The following is a 20,668-nucleotide window of genomic DNA, read 5'->3' as shown; positions in this document are numbered from 1 at the left end:
AAAATACAAAAAGTGTGTAAAATAATAGCGTTGGCTCAGGTCACATTGCACCACATTGCATTTTATTATTAGGATTTGAACTATAACTTCAATTACATTATTTGTATCCAGTCAACCCTTTACAAACATTTTGGCAAGACTTAGTAAAAATTGAAAAGATTAACATGCTACTAAATATACCATACTTGAGAATATTAACATCGAAATGTATTTAAAACAAGGGGGAAAAAACTTTCTATTCATACTTAAGGGTCGAACCATTTTGGCTTAAGAAGTTACCTGGCCAAAAAAAGAAGTCATAAATATTTAGTTTAACTGCTTTTAGCTTTGATAACAGCGAGTAATGTGATGGCCAATTTATTCACTCTTTCTAAATTTGGAGTCTTAGAATATGCCCGCGCCAACTTGGAAGCAAAACTCTGTAGATGTGATAGATAAACTGATAATTGAGTGCATTGAGGTCATCAGCTGACTTCATGTTTTTGCCACATAATGTTGCTGAGCCAAGTCACCTGACCAACTGTGAAGCAACCCCAGATCAAAATACTCTTCCCTTCTCAGCACTCTGGAATAGGGTAAGTCCGGACTCATCAGACCACATGACCTTTTACCATTGCTCCGAAATCCAAACAGTATTCTCCCTAGCAAACTAAAGCCCTTTTTTTCTGATTAGTCTCTCTAAATCTGTGATTTCTACTGGGAAGTTTTAAATTCGAACTTTTTAAATTCTAAATTCAACAAGTGTTTAAGTAATCAGCACAACAGCCGAGCGCATCTTTTCGGAATGCTCACTCACGCACCGATGGTGGCGGCGTAACACACTCAGAGGACAGCGCTATCTGCTCCCTCCACTTGCGTTAGTTCACAGACGCCTCTGCTTAGGCTGTAGAGCCGTTCTTAACCCAACTGCCATCTTTTTAATATTTTCACCAATAAAATGTCTTCATACAAGATGGACCTTTAGGTCTACTAAAGGTTTTTTTCCCCAGTATTTGGTTTTTTTTGTGGGTCCTAACATGCTCAAAAAGTCATTAAGAAGCCTAAGACTTTGGGCGTGGCACGGCACCCTGACACGAAATTCTGCTGCATAGAGCATACTTGCAAAACCTGGTACACATTTAGAGCTCATTGAGCTAAACAACCCTCACATTGCACGTCATGGGCTCTACTCAACAGTCAATTATTTTGGGTTGTTTGCATAACACACGCAATGGCTTTTGATGTATTTCTTCTAGGGGATTTATAGCCACCAAACTAGGCCTATGTGAGCTCAATACATTGACGATGCAAAATCATGGAGGGATTTTTAGTATTTTAAACGGATCAGACATGACAACGCCTTAAACTTATGCTGAAAAGTGGTTAATACCTTATCATATTAAGTGGCATCACATTGAGTTAAATGATAGCGTGATGCTTTTTTCCAGCATGTGGGTCTAAACATAAAAATCACCCTTTTCTTAAATTATGTTCTACTGGTATTAGTGTGCCCAGTGTTCTTTCTGGTGCAGTCGGGTGGCGAGGGTGCAGGGTGCTTGGGCCCGCTCATCGTTGCTTGAGATTTAAGGTCTTACAGTGTTGAATGGGTTCGTGAAATACAGGATTTGTACACAAGCTCATCTGATCTCAGAAAGGCTCCTGAAAAAGAAAAAGCTATTTCCATTAAAGCGTGGGCTTCTTATACATTCTTAAAAGAGAACTGATATTCTTCAGTTTTTCATTTCATGATATCAATTTATTGAAAAAGAAAAACATGTATTTAGTGTTTCAATTCCAAAAAAGGAGAACAGCTGTGTGTGTTCTTAACTTTTTCAAATAAAGACTTGCTTTGTTTTAGCTTTTTATGTGCATTTTACTGTTTAAATTGTTCATATTAAATTTTTTTGTGTTATCATTACTATTGATTTAAAACTTAATTAATTTAATTGATTTAAAACTTAAATTTAGAATATCAGATTCTTCTGATCAATACAGATTAACAAAATTACAGTTCCGTATTTGACCATTTTTAAACGAAATACACTGTAGGATGTAGTTACAAAAAATATATACTATATTATAATAAATATAAATAATATTATTTTAAACTTTTATAAGTAAAAATGTTTTAATTAAGAATGCTAATAATACCCTTTCATCTTAGTCCATCGGGGTTTAAATACTTGGGGATTAATGTGACTCGTTCTCTATCTGGCCTTAAATCAGCTAATTTTACTCCCCTTATATCAAGGGTTACATCTGATATTCAAAGATGGGGTAATCTACCCCTTTCATTAATCGGTAAAATTAATGTTGTTAAAATGAATATTTTACCAAAATTTTTATTTTTGTTTCAGTCGATTCCCTTATTTTTGCCAAATCATTTTTTTTGTCTTACTGGACAAGATTATTGGTTCTTTCATTTGAGGAGGGAAGCCACCTATTTGCAGAGATGCAAATTCAGTGGAGGACTTGCATTACCTAATTTTCCAGCTTACTACTGGGCTGCTCACATCCATAAACTTTGCTACTGGTTAAAATCTTCTGGATCCTCTTGGTGTAAATTGGAGCTATCATCCTGTAAGGGATCTTCTATACCCGCTCTCCTCTATTCCTCTTTAACTATAAAACCCTCTACTGTATGTATACAGATAATCAGGTGGTTCTTAACACACTCAAGATCTGGTTTCAGTTTAGACGGCACTATAAATTTGTAAGGGCATCTTCCTCGGGTCCTCTAAACGATAACCATTTGTTTCCACCATCACTCTTGGACTCGACATTCTCAGTGTGGAGTGAAAAGGGTATAAAACAATTTAAATATTTATATGTGGATGGTGTCTTCGATAGTTTTGCCAATTTGTCATCTCGTTATGATCTCCCCATTACCCACCTGTTTCGCTATTTTCAAATTCGAAATTTTGTTGCCAAGTGTTTCCCTAATTTCCCCTCTTTACCTCCAGAACAGCAGTGGGAAACTATGATATCATTTATACCTCATCATAGAGGAACCATTTCTAAACTCTATGATTCTATCCTGTCTCTTAGTATCCACTCAAATGTTAAGCTTAAGTCTACATGGGAGGGGGAACTGGGAATTCAAATACATGAGGAGTCCTGGGAACAGGCTATATTGGACTTATTCAATTTAAGGTCATACACAGGGTACATTTCTCTAAGTCTAGACTTTCTGAAATGTATCCGAATGTGAAAAACAAATGTGATAAATGTCATGGCTCTCCCTGTCACCTTAGCCACATGTTTTTTTCTATGTCCTGACCTAGAAGATTTCTGGACGGGTTATTTTGCTATTATGTCAACTGTTCTTGGGGTAACTCTGCAACCTTGTCCTCTGATTGCTATATTTGGGATTCCTGATTGCTCACTTACACTTAACTCTACACAAATGGATATCATAGCTTTCACATCCTTATTAGCGACACGTCTATTATTGTTGCATTGGAAGTCTGCTAAACATCCTACTATCTCCCAGTGGCTTAAAGATGTCATGTTTTTTTTTAAACTTGAAAAAATTAAATATACATTAAAAGGATGTAAAGCCAAATTTTACCACAATTGGCAACAATTTATTTCTTATTTTACTAGCCTGGAGGTACTGCCTGATTAAATGTATAACTGTTACTGTTATATTTATGAATTATGTTTGGTGGTTGTGTTGAGCCGTGTGGGACGGGGGTGGGGGCGGGGGAGTGTGGTGTGTGTTTTTTTTTGTTTTTTTGAGTGTTTTTGTTTAGTTGTTTGTTTATAATATAAAAATATAATTATTAAGAAAAATGAAGAAAGGTAAATTGTATCTCTGTAACTGCGACTACTGTATTGTTTTCCTTTTTTCAATAAAAATATTTGCAAAAAAAAAAAGAATGCAAATAATATACCATTTAATAAAGGTGATAATAAAAAATAAACAAGACAGAAAGGGCAAAAGAGGAAAGCTCCCCCCCTTTTATTCTTTGGACCACGCAACACTAAGCCTCACTTGTGTACATAGAGACCCAATATACACTGGGTTTTATTGACTTAACACTGATTTTACAGACAAAAGTATGAATGGGGACTAAAAGTAGGGAATAAAGTTTATTCATACAGTACTATGCAAAAGTGTTAGGAAGGTGTGTGAAAAAAGTGCTGTAAAGGAAGAATGCTTTAAAAAAATAGATATGTTAATAATTTATTTTTTCATTATAATTCATCATTAATTCTCTTCATGCAATTCCAGACAGACTGGATGATGTTGAGATCAGGGCTCTGTGGGGGCCAAACCATCAGCCCCCTTGTTGTTCTCTATGCTGAAGTTCTTAATGACACTGGATGGACAGTAGGTTTGGAGTTGTTGTCCTGCTGCAGGCCAATCAGACGCCTCCCTGATGGTATTGTATGATGGATAAATATTTGCCTGTATTTCTCAGCATTGAGGACACCATTATTCCTGACCAAATCTCAACTCCGAAATCTCGCAAAGAACCTCCACCATGCTTCACTGTTGCCTACAGACACTAATTATTGTAACGCTCTCCAGGCCTTCAGCAAAACAAGGGATGAGATGGCTTTCAGGCCACAATTCTTCCATAAAGATCACTTCTAGCCAGGTACAGTAGGACAGTAGATAAGTGTACCTGGATCTCACTGTTTCCACTAGTTCTATGCTGATGGCGCTGATGGACATCATCTGATTGCTCTCAACATTGCCAGTTCCTTTGTGCTTCTTCAACATACCTTGCACAGCACCTACTGAAACCCCAGTCTGCTTTGAAATCTTTGACTTGGAGAGACCTTGCTGAAGCAGTCGAACTATACTTTCTTGACATGGAGTATCTCCTGTGACATGATACCGTCTTCCACAACCTCACATTAGTAGCAGAGTTTGGCCGTTCCTCACCCGGTTTTAAGCCTCCCACACAGCGGTTTCTATTGCAGTTAATGACTGTATTTCAACTTGTATATGGAATTGATGATCATTAACACCTGCTTGGTATAACTGATTATTCCTACACCTGACGCTGATCCGACAAAATCCCTGTGCAAATGTGCAACTGTAAAAAGTGATGCTTGTTTAAAGCCGAAGATTCACATACTGATTTTCATTTAAAATTTTCTTCTGTCCACTCACTTTACATTTTTTGCAAAAAATAATAATATATATATATATATATATATATATATATATATATATATATTTTTTTTTTTATATATATATATTTTTTTTTAAAGGCATTTAAAGGCACCTTTACAGCTTTCTTTTTTTGCACCTGCCTAAAACCTTTGCACAGTACACCACAGTATGTCTTGAGCAAGTGCTTAGATATGTGCATGCCAATATGGGAATAGTTCCTAAAATAGTAAAAAGAATAAAATGCCATCTAAATGCTGTACGGACAGAATAAATGCAGAAACTAAAGACTTAAAATAAGTAGCAAATAACTTTAGATGTGAAGTATTAATTAATGGAATTGTCTTACAGATAAGATTCTATTAAAACAGGAACTGAGACCTAGAATTGACTGGGTGGATAAAATAAAGAACGCAGCCGTGATTTTAGGTGTAGAGCGACGGGAAGGGAAGCTCCTCTGTCGGCTGTAGCCTGCGTGTAAAAGAAAGAATATTAATACAAAGAAAACTGGCCTAGACACTGGTATGTGATTTTTAGATAACCCTATTGCATCTAAACTGCTACAGATCGGGTCAAAAGTATGTGAACACCTGACCATAATGCCTATATGTGCATCTTCCTCAAACTGATGATGGTTGGTGTTTGAATTCACCACAAAGATCTATATGATTGAGGGTTTTTTTGTGTTGTAAAGCTTGGACCAGGTTGTGGCCACTTAGTTCTAGAGGATGCACCAGCATCTAGAATGTCTCTGTATGCTACTGCATTCACTAGAACTTCTTCTCCTTTTATCCCTGTTGAAATCAAGGTCCAAAACCTAGTCTTGTCTTATAGCAGCAAAAAAGGAACTAATTCCATATTAATGCTCTTGGTTTGGAATGAACTGTTCAAAGATCAGATGTCCACATGCTGTCCATTTGGCCAGATGTTTGGCCAGATGTTTGGCTTCAAGGCTTCAGACATTAATTGACTGTAAAGGGTTTGCATCCACGTACTGAAAATAATCCTAACAGTTCTAATTATGTGAGTTCGTCCAGTAACTTACGAGCCTGTGAAAAAAATGGCTGTAGTCAACAGGTAATACAATATTTGTGTTAAAGTACTTAAATGAAACCTGAAAGCCTACACTCCAATGCACAGGCAAATTTAAAAAGCTGTGTCACTGTCTATATACTTATGAATCTAACAGGTTAGAATATCACTCATTGTGAATACATTAAAATGTATATATTTTTTTTATGTAGATCATTTTCACGCAGGTTTACTGTCTACATCAGTCAGCATGCAACATGTCCTCACCAGTTCTCCGAGCTCCAGACCGTGTTCTTGGAATCCATGATGTGAAAGGCGTAGACGTGACGTGACGCATCTGAGGAGTTCTCAGCGCTGCGGTGGACCACTTCACCGTGGATTAGGACCATACCACCTGCGTTATTTACAAAAATTATTAAAATGATAAATACTGAAAATACATGCTGTACGCTTACCATGTTCACTCACTTACTCACTCAATCAATTACTCATTATCTATACTGCTTTATCCTGTATTCAGGGTCATGGGGGCCTGGAGCATGGAGCCTATCCCAGGTGACTTAGGGCAAGAGACGGGGTACACTGGACAGGGTGCCAATCCATCACAGGACGCGCACACACACTTATTCACACACTACGGGCAATTTGGGAACGCCAATTGGCCTAACTAGCACGTCTTTGGACTGTGGGAGGAAACCGGAGTACCCGGAGGAAACCCCCCAAGCACGGGGAGAACATACAAACTCCATGCACGCAGACACATGGCGGGAATCGAACCCGGAACCTGGGGGTGCGAAACCATAGTGCTAACCACTAAACCACCATGCCACCCGTCATTGTTCATATTGTTATGATCCAACATTAAGAAAGAGAATCTGCGAAAATGACATCCATGGAAGAGTTTCCAGGCAAAAGCCACTGCTGACCAAAAAGAACACAAAGGATCATCTCAAATCATTTACTTTTTCATATAAGGCCAGGGCCAGGTAGGTTTGGACATTTCCCCCCGGTAATAAACAAAACCATCCTTTAAAAACTGCACTTTGTTTTTATTCAGATTATCTACGTGTAATATAAAAATTTGAATTTGTTAGAATTAAATTTAATAGAAATAAATTTGTTAATTTATTAGAATTTGATGAGTTTGATGATCTCAAAAAATTAATAAATCACAGAGAAAGAGGGCACAAACTTTTTCACATAGTCATAATGAAATAAAATAAAAATTACTACTCTATCTCTTTCACACACACACACACACAGGAGCTGGACTCTAACCTTTCTTGACAGGTGCTGGTACGAAGAGCGCGTCATCATAACTTTGTTCTCGACCAATGAAGTCAGTCAAAGGGAACATGCCTTTTGGGGTTCGAATCATCCGCCTGGTGATTCCATCTTTTACACAGATGTACACACAAACACGTGAGAACATAAGTATTACTTCCTTATTAAGCATACGTTTTTAGACTACAAACGTCTGTCAGTGAGAAGAGGCTCATCCGGCTAGAGCTTGGACTGTATGTATGTATGTTGTGGCTGCTGAGGAATAAGTGACAGTCAATACTTTGCTTAACCTTAGTTTAATGTTTTATATCTTTAAGTGTCACCACAAGTTAATAAAAAAAAAAAACATTTTTTAACATAGTATATTTGTTCACTAGCACATGCCTAACGCAACCTAAGGCTAAGTTTTAAAGCTGATAACTAAATAAGAGCGGTTAAGAAATGACATAATTCATAATATGAATGGTCATTAACTCGTTTCAATATTCGATAGATTAATCAACTCTTAAAATCATCCTTTCTTTGAAGCACCAATGCATTCATGTATAGTGTGTGTGTGTGTGTGTGTGTGTTTACTAACTCCTGTGCGAGCCTGGTATGAACCACAGGCAGCCATTGTCGAGGGTTGCGTCCTCAAGGGCGATCCACACCCCCATCACTTTACCCAGAGGCTCCGTGTAGAGGAAGGTCGCGTCCTGATGAGGCGTCACTAACAGGTCAAAAGGTTCTATTAGATCCCTGTTCTCATTCCAGTCCATTCAAACAAGTTCATTTATATATTAAAATAAAGTTTCGTTTAATTTTGTCTCGGTTTCCAGTGTTTCAACCTAAAACATAAAAGAATCTAAACGGAAGCGTTTCGATGTCCACTAACAAAATTTGGACCGGTACTCTAAGGAAGGTCAAAGTTTCTTAAAGAGAGTAAACAGGAAAGTACGGAACAAAAACATCCTCGATCGCCAGCCAAGATATTGTTGTAAACATTATGTTTTTGTCTGTTATAAGAGGTAATTACAATGCATTCTACAGCCAGAGTGCAGATCATTTTGTCTCACCCACATATATCGTATTAAATGCACACACCTCTTCATTAAATAGAATGATAAATGTTGGCTAAATACTGGTCTTGTTAGAAAAGAATTACAGAGACGAGTTAGATATAAATTTTTAGTCCATAACACAAAGACACAAAGGCTTATTTAGGTTTAAGTGTACAACACTACATAAATAATAATAAATAAAATAATTTCCAGTAAAGAGGTGTAACCACTATTGAGCATGATCCCATACCTTCTCCGCCAATGCCTGGTTGCTGGGAAAAGAGTAATTGAAATAAACATATCAAGGACAAGAAAATGTAACCATGATCAGTCCAGACATATTGCAATAAATGAAAATGTTTCCTAGCTAAAAATTCGGTTTTACAAATGTATTAAATGCACCAATGTATTTTGAGCACAATATTAAAGATTACACCCCTTTGACAATAATCAAAGTGCTGGATCGAAAAACATATTTGTTATCTTAGAACGCTATAATAATGGAAATGCTTGATTAATATGAAACAATTTCAAGGAACTAGATAACGTGTGTGTTAAAGTTTAATATTAGGCCCAAGATTAATATAGAATCATTTCAGTAAAAATGTACAATTGAGTAATAATTGTATTAGTAAGTAATATATTATTATAACTGTAATGATAATTATTTGATTATATAATAATATACTATTATGCAAGTTAATAATAATAATTAATAGTTCAATAATAAATATTTAAGCTCAATTGGTTTTAATAAACCATTGAAATTTTGCTTTACTATTCAGATTCTATAACCACGACAACAAATGTCCAACACAACCATCTTTCACTTTAAAATCAAAGATCAGTACCTTAAAAATATACATGCTCTGCAAAATAACAGGATTTATCAGACCCAGGTTTTTAACCACGTTCTACAGAGAGAGAGAAAACACACCACATAAGAATGAAGAATCAAAAAACACAACATTTCATACTGTAACATGTCGTGCATTATACCACAACAGATATACCACATCTGATTGGCCAGAATATATATAAATGGATTAAAATACTTTTTTGTTTAGGATCAGAGGGGACGTTTATTGGAGGTGTGGCAGATTTTCTTGCAGTTGTCTAACAGTTGTTCTAACAAATTGGTCAGAATGGAAGGCTTTGGGGTTTTTCACATGACAAGTTACATGTATAATCTACCTAAACAGGGTCCTGGTGAGGGAGGCTGTTCTAATGTGAGTGATAACAGGAACTAACATGTAATCATTGATAGTCCACAACATTAAACATAACCATAAATGGATGGATGATGTGTTGTGATATATCAGAAACTGGGGTGATATAAAAGGTACAAAAGACTTTATTTTCTGCCCGAGTGTGGTAACAGGAACATCGCTTCACATCAGGCTACACCATGCATAATAACTGCTCCTTAACTATAACCAACAAAAAAAAAAGTAATAAACATTAAGTAATTATGGATGTGAATTATTATATACTCCTCCAGTTTTTGCACTCACTACAACATGGCTCTAGCAACAAAAAAAAAAACAGGAATCAAAGATATCCTTACCTGGATCTTTGGGGAATGTGTGACGGATTTAAATACAGGCTCATGGGCATGAAGAGCTAAAAGATACAAATAGAGAAAGAACATTATCGAGGTAATACAAATGCTGATTATTTTACTTAAAGGTGCTATTCTATGGATAAATACAGATAGAAAATGGTGAAAGTGAAATAAGGTTCTCAAACACTGCAGATCCGGACTACACTGACCAGCCATAGCATTTACACCACTGCCAGGGGAACTGAACAACACTGATCATCAACTATACACCAGTAAGCTGGTGACAAGATCATGGACACCCTAGGCTTTCATCCCACAAAATCGAACAACACACCAGTCTGGATCAGCAATCCACCTCACCCAAAGGTCCCGGTGCCAATGTCCTGGTGCCAGACACCACAGCACACCCCCAGAGGAGCCATGGACAAGGGGAACCAAAAAACTACCCTTTTAATGTTAATGGGATCAATATTATGGCTGATAAGTGTATTGAATCATATTTCATTTTTATAAAACCCACCGTGTCCGATTTTGTTTAGCGATCTTTCCCTCGGGACAATAAACTCCCCTGTGAATAGACAGGAAAACAGGGTAAAGACGAACACTTTAAGCATTATGGGTCTGCATGTCTGCTGGAACTTTGCCAGTGTTATAGCCCTTTAGATATATCTTTGATATTGCAGCAGTAAACCACAACACAAGAAAACACAGTGTTCGAAAGTGTCTAGCCCAGGGCATGGTGATCGATCAGATGAAATACACACTGCAGGAGAATGACAGGGTTGGAAGTACACCATCCAGCCAGGTCACTGAACCTGGCCACATATCATATATATATACTGTATGTTGCATACTTTGCTCATTTACTTTTCTAATCTATTACAGATTTATGCCTTCATTCACACGTCTCAGTTTGAATTGCATGTCCGTCGTATTTTTACTGTTTATTTAGCGTCAATTATAAGCAGTATAATATACAATATATACTGTAACATTGCCCTTTAAAATAATTTAAAATATTAATAATATTTATAAATTGTTTATTTTTATTTCTTTTTAAATGAATAATAATAATAATAATAATAATAATACTCCCCTACATCATCATTACAAACCATTTTCATCGAAGACCCCTTTTTCAAAGAAAAAGCGGACCTTGTCCCCACTTGTGATAAAGTAATCTGCATTTCCCTGGCGAAAGACAAACAAAGGGGCAAGTTAGTGGGTCATTAACAGAGACCTGAGCTGAATGCTGACAGCACAAAACACCTAAAATCTTTGGAAAGGTTACTTTATGATACCCGTTACTATTGTACTGCTCTAATAAACTCTTGTAGTAGGGAGACTACTATAAATGGGTGACGGTTTAAAAGAAAAAAACAACATGACACACTATGGGCCTTCACAAAAGCTTCCATGCACCTCAATACTTGAGGTTTTGAAGTCTCTGTAATTGTACTGGAGTGATGAATACAACGCTTCGCAAAAGGTTATTTCCTCAAGTAGTGATGAAGAATGTAATCTACTATGTTGTTGCAAAATCCTCCACAAGTGTTCACGTGGGGTGAAATCTGGTGACTGTAAAGCCATAGGATATGATTTCCATATCTTACACTTAGCATTCGGTGAACCCTCATGACCTGATGATGTGATCTGAGTCATTCTCAAAGAGATCACTCCAGTCAGGATAGAGATACTGTAGTGTAAAGGTCATTAGTCAGACCTTTGGCTCTTCCCTTTAAGTGAACAAGTGCTCATGACAAATACCAGAATAACAGAGTTACTTGATTTTTTTTCTTTATTTGTCACCTCTCAGTAAGCTGAAAACTTACCTGCATCTATCCATATCACATTTTATTTCAGAACGCAAAAAGAGCAAAAAAAAAAAAAATTTTTTTTTTATTATTATTCTTAGAATTGTTAACAATTTCATATTAATGGTAAAGTTAAAGTAACATTACCTGGGTCTTCAGCTGCTCGTCATGGTCGGTAGAGAACTGAGTCCGGCAGTGATTTGGAACGTCCATCTCCTCCACTATTCCATTCATTCGTTCCCGCAGTGCTTCACACTCCTCTGGGCTGAAAAACCCTTCCAGCACAAGGTAGCCATCTTCATGGTACTGTCAATCAAACCAAACGACATCGGGTGAAAACATTACCAAGGCACAAAACAGGTTTTACCACCCTCAAGAGTTTTAAGCTGAAGCTTACAGGGAGTGGTATTCAAATTTATAATTAATAGTTAAATGGCACCTATTATGCAAAAATCACTTTGTAGTCCTCTTCGAATGTGTCTCCATTTGTCCATTATTGTATTGGAAAGGTTTAAACAAGTCAACTCAATTTTTCCCCCTATTGTGACCTCATATAAGAAGAACCATTTCCCTGGGCATCCTCAGTCGGCCATGTGCTCTTTTGATGTCTTTGTGCATGTTCTTTGGTGGGGGTGTGGCTTAGGACTAGCTCATTTACATAGACGCCAAAAGTGCACATTTAGAGGGCAAGAGAAATAAAAGAGAGTTTGAGGTATAAAAAAATGCTTTGTGTGAAGGGTATTTTAACTGGAGCACTTACACACACAGCTTGGTGAAGCTCTGAGACCAGGGATCAAACAACACATCAAACAAATAGCAAAATGTGTGACCTTTAAGACAGACTTTGTAACCATTGTATATATTGGTACCATATTTAATTACTTTCCCCAATTTACTCCTTACAGCCAGACAGTAACTGTACAATTTGCATTTAATTCTCCTTAGTGTAAAAATTCTCCTTGGACCTTTTCATGCTCTGAATGTGTGCTTTTCAAACTACAGACTATTAAGCAAAAAAAAATTTTTTTTTCATTATATACCTAGGTTGTCTATAGGTTTTGGTCAAACTAACTCCTGTTATTTGGTAGCACATATACATCATGAAAAAACATTTAAAATCAGCATAACATTTTTTATACATCATAAGTGCCATTCATAGATCTATTAGTAGAGCCCTGAGTTCTAGCTATATTTGATAGATATGACATATGATGTTGCTCTCGGACAGCAAGTTTAATACTTATTAGTTGAATATTATTTCTGACAACTAACAACCATTTACAAATAAAAGAGCAAATATGAAGATACAGTATTTGTGCATGACACTCACTCATCCTCTATACTGCTTTATCCTGTATTAAGGGGCCCGGGGGCCTGTAGCCTATCCCAGGAGATTTAGGGCAGGAAGAGGGGTACACCCTAGACAGGGTGCCAATCCATCGCAGGGTACACACACTCATTCACACACTACGGGCAATTTGGAAATACCAATTAGCCAATTGGGAGGAAGCCCCACCAAGCACAGGGAGAACAAACAAACTCCATGCACAATGCAACAGTGCTAACCACTACACCACCGTGCCACCTTGTGAACGACAGTGTTAGCGTAATATTATCAAGCTAAACTGTCATTGATTAGCTTTAAAAAATATTATAACAGCATTCTATCCAGTATTCAGTTTAGTTCTATTAAAACTGGCCCACGAAAAAAGAACAGCCTTCAGTGATTCGTCTTTTTGGTCCGAGAGCGTACGTGATGCCGAAACACAGAAGGTGAAAGTTTCCAAAAGAGAGTCATCACTAGTGACAAGACATGGATTCATCACAATGGGACTCAGATTAAACAGAAGAGTATGGAAAGGTCACATCCTCATTCAGTCGACCGAGAAAAAGTTTCAAAAAGCTTTCAAAAGTTCATCAGCTGGAAAAAAATTATGCTTCCAGTTTTCTGGGATTCTTAAGGGCCAGTACTGGAACATTATTAGAAAAAAGGTTCAACAATCAACAGTGCTCGTTACAGCGAGATGCTTCTTGAAGGTGAAGCCTAAACTTTGGATTAGACGCAGAGGAGTGATATATCCAAAGGGCGCCGTAATCCCGCAGGACAACGCACTTCTGCCCTACACTGTTAACTCTCTGCAATGATTTCTGTTCCATAGGACTTTCACCAGCTTTGGTGATGCTGAGGCTTGAATCCCCCGACCTACCGATCGTTAACCCCGAGTCTTATTTGTGTGAGGTACTAATGCATTTTGTGAAAAACCTCCCATTTACAAATCTGGTGAAATGACAAAAGAATCAAAATCTCTAATATTTAGCCACCAATCCAGTGGAAAACCAATACCATATAATGTTGACACACCAAATATAATTTTGTCAAATTACAGTAAAAAAAAAAAAAAAAAAGGGTGATGCAAATATGTACATGGGCTTCCTCATTCTTTATATGGTAATATTTCCTTTGGCTCCTGTCTGTTTCTAAGCAACGCGTGAATAGGATAAACACTTGAAGATCTAAAAAAGAAAGCAATAGTGGCCTAGTCAAAGTCCAGACTTAAATCCAAAGTCTCAGAGTGAGATGCTGAGGCATGTCCTTAAACAGGTTAAACCCTCCAGTGTGGCAAATAAAAACAATTCTGCAAGCAATGTGAAATACTCATTTAGCACTGTCGCAGTGCACCTCCAGGGTCAAGGGTTCAGTTCTTGCCCGGAGTCTGTGTGCATGAGGTTTACATGTTCTCCCTGGTTGGTGGGTTTCCTCTCAGTTACCCTGGTTTTCTCCTACAGTCCAAATACATACAAATTAGGCTAATAAGCGTTTCCAAATTGCCTGTAGTATGTGAATAAGTGTACGAGTGTGTTTATGTGCGAGTGTTCTAGAATAGACTCCAGGCCCAAGTAACCGTGTATACAGGATAAAGCAATATAGATGATGAGTAGGTATATCTCTATTTTCTGTAAATAAAACCAGAGAGAACATTCAGACACATTATACATGTTGTGTGTCTCTGTCCTGGTCCAGTGAGCCTATCGAGACATTTTAAATTTGTGTCCAAATACTCTTTTTTCCGTCTTGTACAGTGTTTAAATTGTGCATCACAGTTGAGAAAATTTCAATACGCTGCCATAATGTCACAATTCCAAATCAGGAACTCCTGAGTGGTTCATTTTTGTTTTCCAAACAAACAAACAAACAAACAAAAAAGTCATATTACCATTGGATAATTAAGGATTGTTTAAAGCACTGAACTGACAAAAATTTTTTTTAATAAAATGGACAAACTAATATGGTTCATTTATTCATTCCACTCCTCTACCTGCTTTATCCTGGTCAGAAAGTCTTTGAACTAAAGACTTTGAAGTGAAACTGCTTCATTTCAAAACACGTACATTACAGGGATTGCAACAATGACGTCATCGCTTTCTCTGTCCGCGCGTGAACAGTGTGCGTTCACAAGCTCCCCGTTTTTACTCGATAAACAAACAAAACAAATCGAGCTTCGAGTGGACAGGAGGAGAAACAAACCAAGTGTACCGTTTGGACGAGTTCTTAGACAAAAAAAATGTTTTGATACAAGTTATTAAAACGTTGTTTTTTGTTTGTTTTTGTTTTAGAAGAGTCGTTGAGAATTTGGCTTTAACTCACCTTTTGGACCTTCTGCTGTGTTAAGACATCCATACTTCTGCAGTCTGAGTGTGTGTGTGTGTGTGTGAGAGAGAGAGCGCACACCAGTGCAGTTAGATTTTTGTCCAGCTGTATATTCTCTACATGCAAAAGTAAAAATGATCAAAAGTCATTCTTACACTTTGTTTACCTTTGATTGATTGCTGTGGTGTAAAGAAATCAAACACTTCAGAGTCTGCTGTGTTCCACAAGGGGAGGCTCAGTCACATGATTGGACCATCTGCAGCCCACCTACCAGCCCAGGTCCATCCCATGTTTGGGGTGGGGGGGAAACTGGCCCAAGATCAGTTCCCCTTCAAATGAGTTTCAAAAAGATTGAGTTAGGCAGTCATGTATTATGTTTGGGATTATCAAACCAGAGAAAAATATATATCAAACAAAATATATACAGAACACCTTCCCCAAACCTTAAACTTACAATATACGGTACAATATCAGACAATATGATACAGATTATACAAGAAAAACATGACTGCTATGGCTGGGTAGGTAAGGATCCGTACATCTCAGGGGCCCTTTAAAATGCTACAGCACTGGGCAAAGTTTTGGCTTGATCGAGGTTGAGTACCGAGGATTGTAGCCCCTGACATCCCTGGCCAATTTCACACCAAGACAAACAAATATCAATACTTTTCACATCTATAATTGAATTTAAAAGCCTTTAACACAACAGACAAGTGATTTCCTTTCATGTGAATTTTTAGGCTTAAAGTAATTTTTTTTTTTTTTTTTAAGAATCAGCTTGTTCAGTGAGGAATAGGTGACAATAGAGAAGATGCTATCACAACACCAGATCATTCCAAAGGTGTCTTATGGCTTACAATCATTTTACTATTATGATTTTATGGTTGATATTAATATATCTTATAATCATCTTACATCCTGTCCTGCTGGACAGCATCACAAAATCATGTAATGATCATGGTCATTAAAGCATTATGATCACGAGCATGAAATATCATTGTGCGTTTTTTTTTTTATATCCAACAACATGTTCAGGATAAAGCCGACACTGCTTATTATAAGAAATATTGAAATTCTTATAATTATAAGGAATTTATTATACAAATAATAATAATAATAATAATAATAGTACTAACAATTCCAGCCATGGTATTATTGATTTTTTTGTTGTTGGTGATTTTAACAATGGACATGCAGAAATAAAAATTTTGGTCCTAAATAAAAAAATTTATACATGCAAATCAGTTAATCCTTAAGGTGAAAGGAAACATTCCCTAAGGTGATAAAAGAAAGAAACCTTGGGAGGAACCAAACTCAAAAGAAGAACACGTCCTCATTGGTGTGATACCATCTGTTAGGAAACTTTAAAAAATGTAGGTTTTGACTCACCTTCTTGACGTCCTGCTCCTGTAAAAATGTCCATAAAGAGCAGATTGATAAAGTGACTATAAGTTTGTTTTTGCGACTTAAACCAAAAGAAAGAAAGAAAAAAGGCAAATGTTGGTGCTGTGGCAACCTTATAACTGCTGTAACCTATAAAGCCATGCCAAGAAAGCTCACTGGATTTAACTGAGAGAGTGATAAGCTTATCTAGGTGAAGGGATTTCAGTATGTCAAGCCTGATGACAGTGTAACCATAGTGACTGCCTCACAACTCTAGTGCTAGGTAATCCACTAACCTGTACAGATTCACTATTTCCTCTGATCTCACACACCTCATTCAACTCAATCAATATTTAATAATGAACTGATCTAATGGATCAGGTGTGAGGCCAGCAGGAAACCTTACAACTCTCCTGAAGTGACCTCCATTTAGGACTGTATTCTAATCCACATAGCTGACTTGTATCCTAATGGAGGATAAATGAAAGACAATAAAACATATAGAATATAAAAACATAAGAAAGCGTTTATTCTTATATTCATTGGTTACACGCATAGACTAATTTACATTGCACTGTACTACAGATATGTGAGTGTGGGTTCAAGACTTGTAGACAAGGTTATCCAAGACAACTCGACAACTGTATTTCATGTTAAAGTACAAAAAAAAAAAAAAAAATCAGTTATTATTATTATTATTATTATTATATAAATAATTCATATATACAGCTCTAGGGAGAAAAATAAGAGACCACTGCCATTTACTTCAGAAAACCTCTGGGATGTAATTAAGAGGAAGATGGATGGTCACAAACCACCAAGCAAAGCTGAGCTGTTTGCTGTTTTATATTAACTTTAGAGTGGTATAAAGTTACCCAACAGCAAAAATGTGAAAAGCTGGTGGAGAGCATGCCAAAACGCTTGAAAGCTGTAATTCCACCAAATCCTGTTTTAATGTTATTTAGCCAAAACATTTGTTTACAAACGATTTGCATATTGTTTTATTTCAGTTATTAAAAATCTGCAAATACTGCATGATCTTGGGTTCTTTTGATGTGTTGTGATGTCATTTCCTATAACTATAAACTCTAAATAACAATAGTTACTGTTTATTTTGAATTTAAGAGAAATATTGTCAGCAGTTCACAAAAAATTAAACGAAACTGTTCATCTCACCAATACATGCACCTGTAAGGAAAATGGGAAAAAAACATAAAAAAATGATTTTTTTGCAGTGTTCTCTTATTTTTTCAGAGCCATAGATTACATTAATTTAATTTAATTAATTTGCTTAATTACAAGTTTTGCATTAATCTATAATTAGGGTGCCATTTGTGTCCCATTGATATAAACACACACACACACACACACACACACACACACACACACACACTTACACACACACACACACACACACACACACAGACACAGACACACACACACACACACACAGCATGTGCGTAAAAAGAAGGACAGCCCACGCAGACTTCACTTTACAATAAAATATAATCATATTATTTCACATTTTTGCAAATTTATTTACACAATTGCTTGAAGCATCCTTTAACATGAGTCAAATGTTAAAAAGGTACTCATAAGTTGTGTTCCATAACATACTTTAAAAAAAAAAGAAAAATGAATTCTTTTCTTAGTTTCTTGACCAACGTAGTGATCTTGACTGATGAAGTAACTTTTAGTGATCATATTTAATATTATATTATTCATTTAATAAAGAAGTTTAAGTATTAGGGCTGTTCAAGCCAAACTGGGATTCATAATAACGTTTTCATGAAAAGGCTCTCTCATGTATGAGGGTATAAAAACTGACATTTACTGTACAGTACGGTGATGAGACACTTAGCTGCAGTAAAACGTTTAAATGGTGCAAATATTGTAAAGAAGGCCATACATCTATAAATTTCCTGTGAACATTCAGCGAGTGGAACACCTAATCATTAACTTGACTTACCCTTTTTTCGCCAGCTAGCAGAAGCGATGCATCTGTAGGAACTATACATCAGTCGGAAACACCACTTTCCCATTACAGGAAGTCAGCTGTTAATTATTACAACATCCCTTATATAGTCCTTCTCTCGTGCCAAGACATTTCTACATGTTTGGGCCATTAAAGGAGTTCCTGGAAGGCCAGTGTTTAAAACATGAAACAGATATGGTGGCTCAGTGGTTAGCACTGTCGCCTTGTACCTCGATGTTCTGGGTTCGAGTCCCACCTCGGGGTCCATATGCGTGGGGTTTGCATGTTCTCCCTGTGCTTGTTGGATTTTCTCAGGGTACTCCAATTACCTCCTACAGTCCCAAAACATGCAGATTAGTCTTACTGGCGTCTCAGATTGCCTATAGTGTATGTGAATAAGCATGTGTGTGCCCTGTGGTGGATTGGTACGCCCCACTGTGCCTGGGATAGGCTTCAGGCCCCCCGTGAACCTGTATACAAGTGTCATAGACGATGAGAGACATATTAATGTATTAGAACACAGTCAGAGATCAGGTGTAGGTTAAAATGCAGGAACTAAGCAATTTGTGACTGAGCTGCACATCCATTAGGGGGCGCTAGATCACCACTTAATCACATTTTAGGAAGGAACCAGGTCAGGCCTTTTTTTTTTTTTTTTTTTGCAGTTTCTTCATAAACACACGTCCACATGTGTCCAGAGGTCAAAAACAGCCTTTTGTTTTAACTTCCAAAGTCACAGGAAGGAACATATCGACCACAGACACTGGAATCAAGTACTCGTGCTGGAACGAAGATTAAACAGACTTATGTTGGGTCACAGAGGAGTGAAGTAGGATATAATAAGGCAGAAATTTAACATTAATGTTTTACTCTTTTTATTGATGATCATATTTAAGATCATGCCATGGAGATCTTATGTCTCCAGCAATTCCCCAGATATATTCATTCTCTATACTGATTATCCTGTACAGGGTCACCGAAAGCCTTGAGCTTATGCCAGGAGACTTTGGGCACTAGGTGGGTACACCCTGGACAGAGTGCTAACAATCCACTGCAGAAGGCACTCGCACACTCATTCACACACTAGGGGCTCTCTGGGAATGCCAGTTAGTCTAATTTGCATATCTTTAGACTGTGGGAGGAAACCGGAGTACCTGAAGGAAACCCACCTGAGCACTGAGAGAACATGCAAACCTTATGCACACACACACATGGGAATTGAACCCTCGACCCTGGAAGTATGTGACCACAGTGCTAAGATCTTCGTCACCGTGCTGCCTCAGGTTTCCAAATGTTTCCAAAATAGAAGAGCTAAGACATGCAGTTTGTCAAATGTCCACTGGGGGTGTTTTTGGTCTCCATAGCTAGATTTTGCTTTCATGATTAACTGTAGTTAAAATCATTTTAAGACATAAAATTAGGAAGAATTAGGGGAGTGGCCGATTTGACTGAGAGCTACAATGCATTCACAACACTAGCTGTCTGCTGTGCATCACTTTAATCAACCAGCTAACTGGAATCCCTGTAGTTTAACTTGTCCACAAACATTTTTGACATGGGGCAAATAAAAAAACAAAAAATAAATCATTAGCATGCTTGCATACATATACTGTATTTCCTCCGTCCACTTGACAATTTATGGATTAACCAGGGTTTAGGTAGAGTGACCCCTGCCGACATGGTGATGACCACACCTACTACAACTTCATCAGAAAACCTATGGGTGACGTCATGGGGGGTTTGTCCAGTTCTTTTTATACAGTCTGTGGTTCTATTCAGTCTTCCTTTGTTGTTAGTTTTGAAGCCATTCTGGGTCTGAA

General features: G+C 37.2%; 1 protein-coding gene across 1 annotated transcript; it reads right to left on the bottom strand.

Moving 5' to 3' along the window:
* Positions 1-5,202: 5,202 nt before the first annotated feature.
* Positions 5,203-16,995, bottom strand: phyhd1 (phytanoyl-CoA dioxygenase domain containing 1). Its single transcript, XM_053478314.1, has 13 exons — positions 16,880-16,995; positions 15,657-15,819; positions 15,488-15,531; positions 11,989-12,147; positions 11,143-11,218; positions 10,548-10,595; positions 10,031-10,086; positions 9,315-9,377; positions 8,714-8,735; positions 8,004-8,132; positions 7,418-7,534; positions 6,407-6,533; positions 5,203-5,578 (listed from the first exon to the last, which is right to left on the bottom strand). The coding sequence occupies exons 3-13, from the start codon at positions 15,518-15,520 to the stop codon at positions 5,533-5,535; spliced, it is 876 nt and encodes a 291-aa protein (XP_053334289.1). The 5' UTR covers positions 15,521-15,531; positions 15,657-15,819; positions 16,880-16,995; the 3' UTR covers positions 5,203-5,532.
* Between the last annotated feature and the right edge of the window lie 3,673 nt (positions 16,996-20,668).

Source organism: Clarias gariepinus, chromosome 19 (genome assembly GCF_024256425.1).
Source record: "Clarias gariepinus isolate MV-2021 ecotype Netherlands chromosome 19, CGAR_prim_01v2, whole genome shotgun sequence".
In the NCBI taxonomy this organism is placed as follows: domain Eukaryota; kingdom Metazoa; phylum Chordata; class Actinopteri; order Siluriformes; family Clariidae; genus Clarias; species Clarias gariepinus.
Note: the sequence above shows the minus strand (reverse complement) of the source record. Positions and strands in the feature narration are given on the sequence as shown.

What these genes read in the sequence shown, in the direction of transcription:
- phyhd1 (XM_053478314.1), bottom strand. Translation starts at nt 15,520, where the DNA reads ATGGATGTCTTAACACAGCAGAAGGTCCAAAAG. An exon ending in CACAGCAGAAGGTCCAAAAG is followed by an intron (nt 12,148 to 15,487) that starts GTGAGTTAAAGC and finishes TTTGATTGACAG; the next exon opens with TACCATGAAGATGGCTACCT. An exon ending in ACCAGGCATTGGCGGAGAAG is followed by an intron (nt 8,133 to 8,713) that starts GTATGGGATCAT and finishes TTGACCTGTTAG; the next exon opens with TGACGCCTCATCAGGACGCG.